The 1706-nt window shown below is 30.5% G+C and overlaps 1 protein-coding gene across 1 annotated transcript in view; it reads left to right on the top strand.

Annotated features, from left to right (window-relative positions):
- Smp_098920 (hypothetical protein) overlaps nt 1-1439 on the top strand; it is an 18057-nt gene extending 16618 nt beyond the window's left edge. The window contains exon 7 of the mRNA XM_018791225.1: nt 799-1439. Coding sequence (XP_018645562.1) covers nt 799-886 — 88 coding nt within the window. The 3' untranslated portion in view covers nt 887-1439. The remainder of the gene's footprint in view (nt 1-798) is intronic.
- The last annotated feature ends 267 nt before the right edge of the window (nt 1440-1706 follow it).

Genomic DNA, 1706 nt, shown 5'->3' with positions numbered 1-1706 from the left:
TTCGAAAACTAATGTTACATTGGCTGCTTATCCTTTTATCATTGAAATTGAATAAGAAAGAATGAAACAAACAAACTTGTATGTCAACTATTTACATGATGTTCTTATTTAGTATCCAACATATAGAAATAATTACATAACAATAATAATGTTACAATGTTATTTCATTTATATACAATTAATAGTAAAGGTAATACAATACACGCACACACACACACACACAACACACACACGCACACAAGTATTCACATTATTATTTTTTTATTTTTACATTAGATTTAAGCCAATTTTTGTTTTTTCCAAACAGGTGTATCATCTTTTTTAACTTCTTCATCTGGATTATGAAAAATTGGATTTGGTTGTGTTCTAAAATTAATAATAATAATAATAATAATAATGGATATGAAGGTGTTTTTCATATTTGAAATCATGAGTCAATTGAAGTTAGACCACCATGGAAAACCTGGAAGCACTGATTGATGGCCATTTCGTCTTATTATGGGACTCCTCAGCAGTGCGCATCCATGATCCCACACTCGCGAGATTCGAACCCAGGTCTATCGGTTAAGTGCTCTGGCGCGAGACTGATAGTTCCTGGGTTCGAATCTCGCGAGTGTGGGATCATGGATGCGCACTGCTGAGGAGTCCCATAATAAGACGAAATGGCCATCAATCAGTGCTTCCAGGTTTTCCATGGTGGTCTAACTTCAATTGACTCATGATTTCAAATATGAAAAACACCTTCATATCCATTATTATTATTATTATTATTATTATCATTATTATTATTAATTTTAGAACACAACCAAATCCAATTTTTCATAATCCAGATGAAGAAGTTAAAAAAGATGATACACCTGTTTGGAAAAAACAAAAATTGGCTTAAATCTAATGTAAAAATAAAAAAATAATAATGTGAATACTTGTGTGCGTGTGTGTGTTGTGTGTGTGTGTGTGCGTGTATTGTATTACCTTTACTATTAATTGTATATAAATGAAATAACATTGTAACATTATTATTGTTATGTAATTATTTCTATATGTTGGATACTAAATAAGAACATCATGTAAATAGTTGACATACAAGTTTGTTTGTTTCATTCTTTCTTATTCAATTTCAATGATAAAAGGATAAGCAGCCAATGTAACATTTATGTTTTCTCTAATTTAAGGAGTTATTCATGTAAGGTATGTTTCTATGTTGTTATTTGATTGTTACTTGAATGGATAATGGTTAGAAATTTGTTTCTAAGATTATGGTACATGTTAGTAGTAGTATCCTTTTAACTATTTGTCTTGGATTGTTTATCTTTTTATGATTAAAGATGAAATCATTTTTTACAGTAAATGTATGTAAATATTATAGTAGTCTGATTTTAATCAGTTAATGATTTCAATAGTGAAAATTGCCTTGTGCAATACAAACGTGGTTTGGTAAAGTGCCTTTTTAAAACAGTCTTGGTCGTATTATCACAGACGACACTATTGATGATGATGATTTTAAGTTGTTAACCAAGATATTAATCGGGAATGGTTATCTACCTAGATTTATCAATAGATGGAAAGTTCAGGGTACAGCGAGACCTACTGTAGCCTTGGTAGAGAAAAAGCCTGTCTACATCACCTTATCATTTAGAGGTGATTCAAATAGCTTTTTATTGAAACAAAGGCTTAAATCTGTCATCAACAAAACGTATTGTGCAGCG

This window comes from Schistosoma mansoni, assembly GCF_000237925.1.
Source record: "Schistosoma mansoni, WGS project CABG00000000 data, chromosome 3 unplaced supercontig 0141, strain Puerto Rico, whole genome shotgun sequence".
Taxonomy (NCBI): domain Eukaryota; kingdom Metazoa; phylum Platyhelminthes; class Trematoda; order Strigeidida; family Schistosomatidae; genus Schistosoma; species Schistosoma mansoni.
The sequence above is the reverse complement of the archived record's forward strand: the minus strand, read 5'-3'. Positions and strand labels throughout refer to the sequence as shown.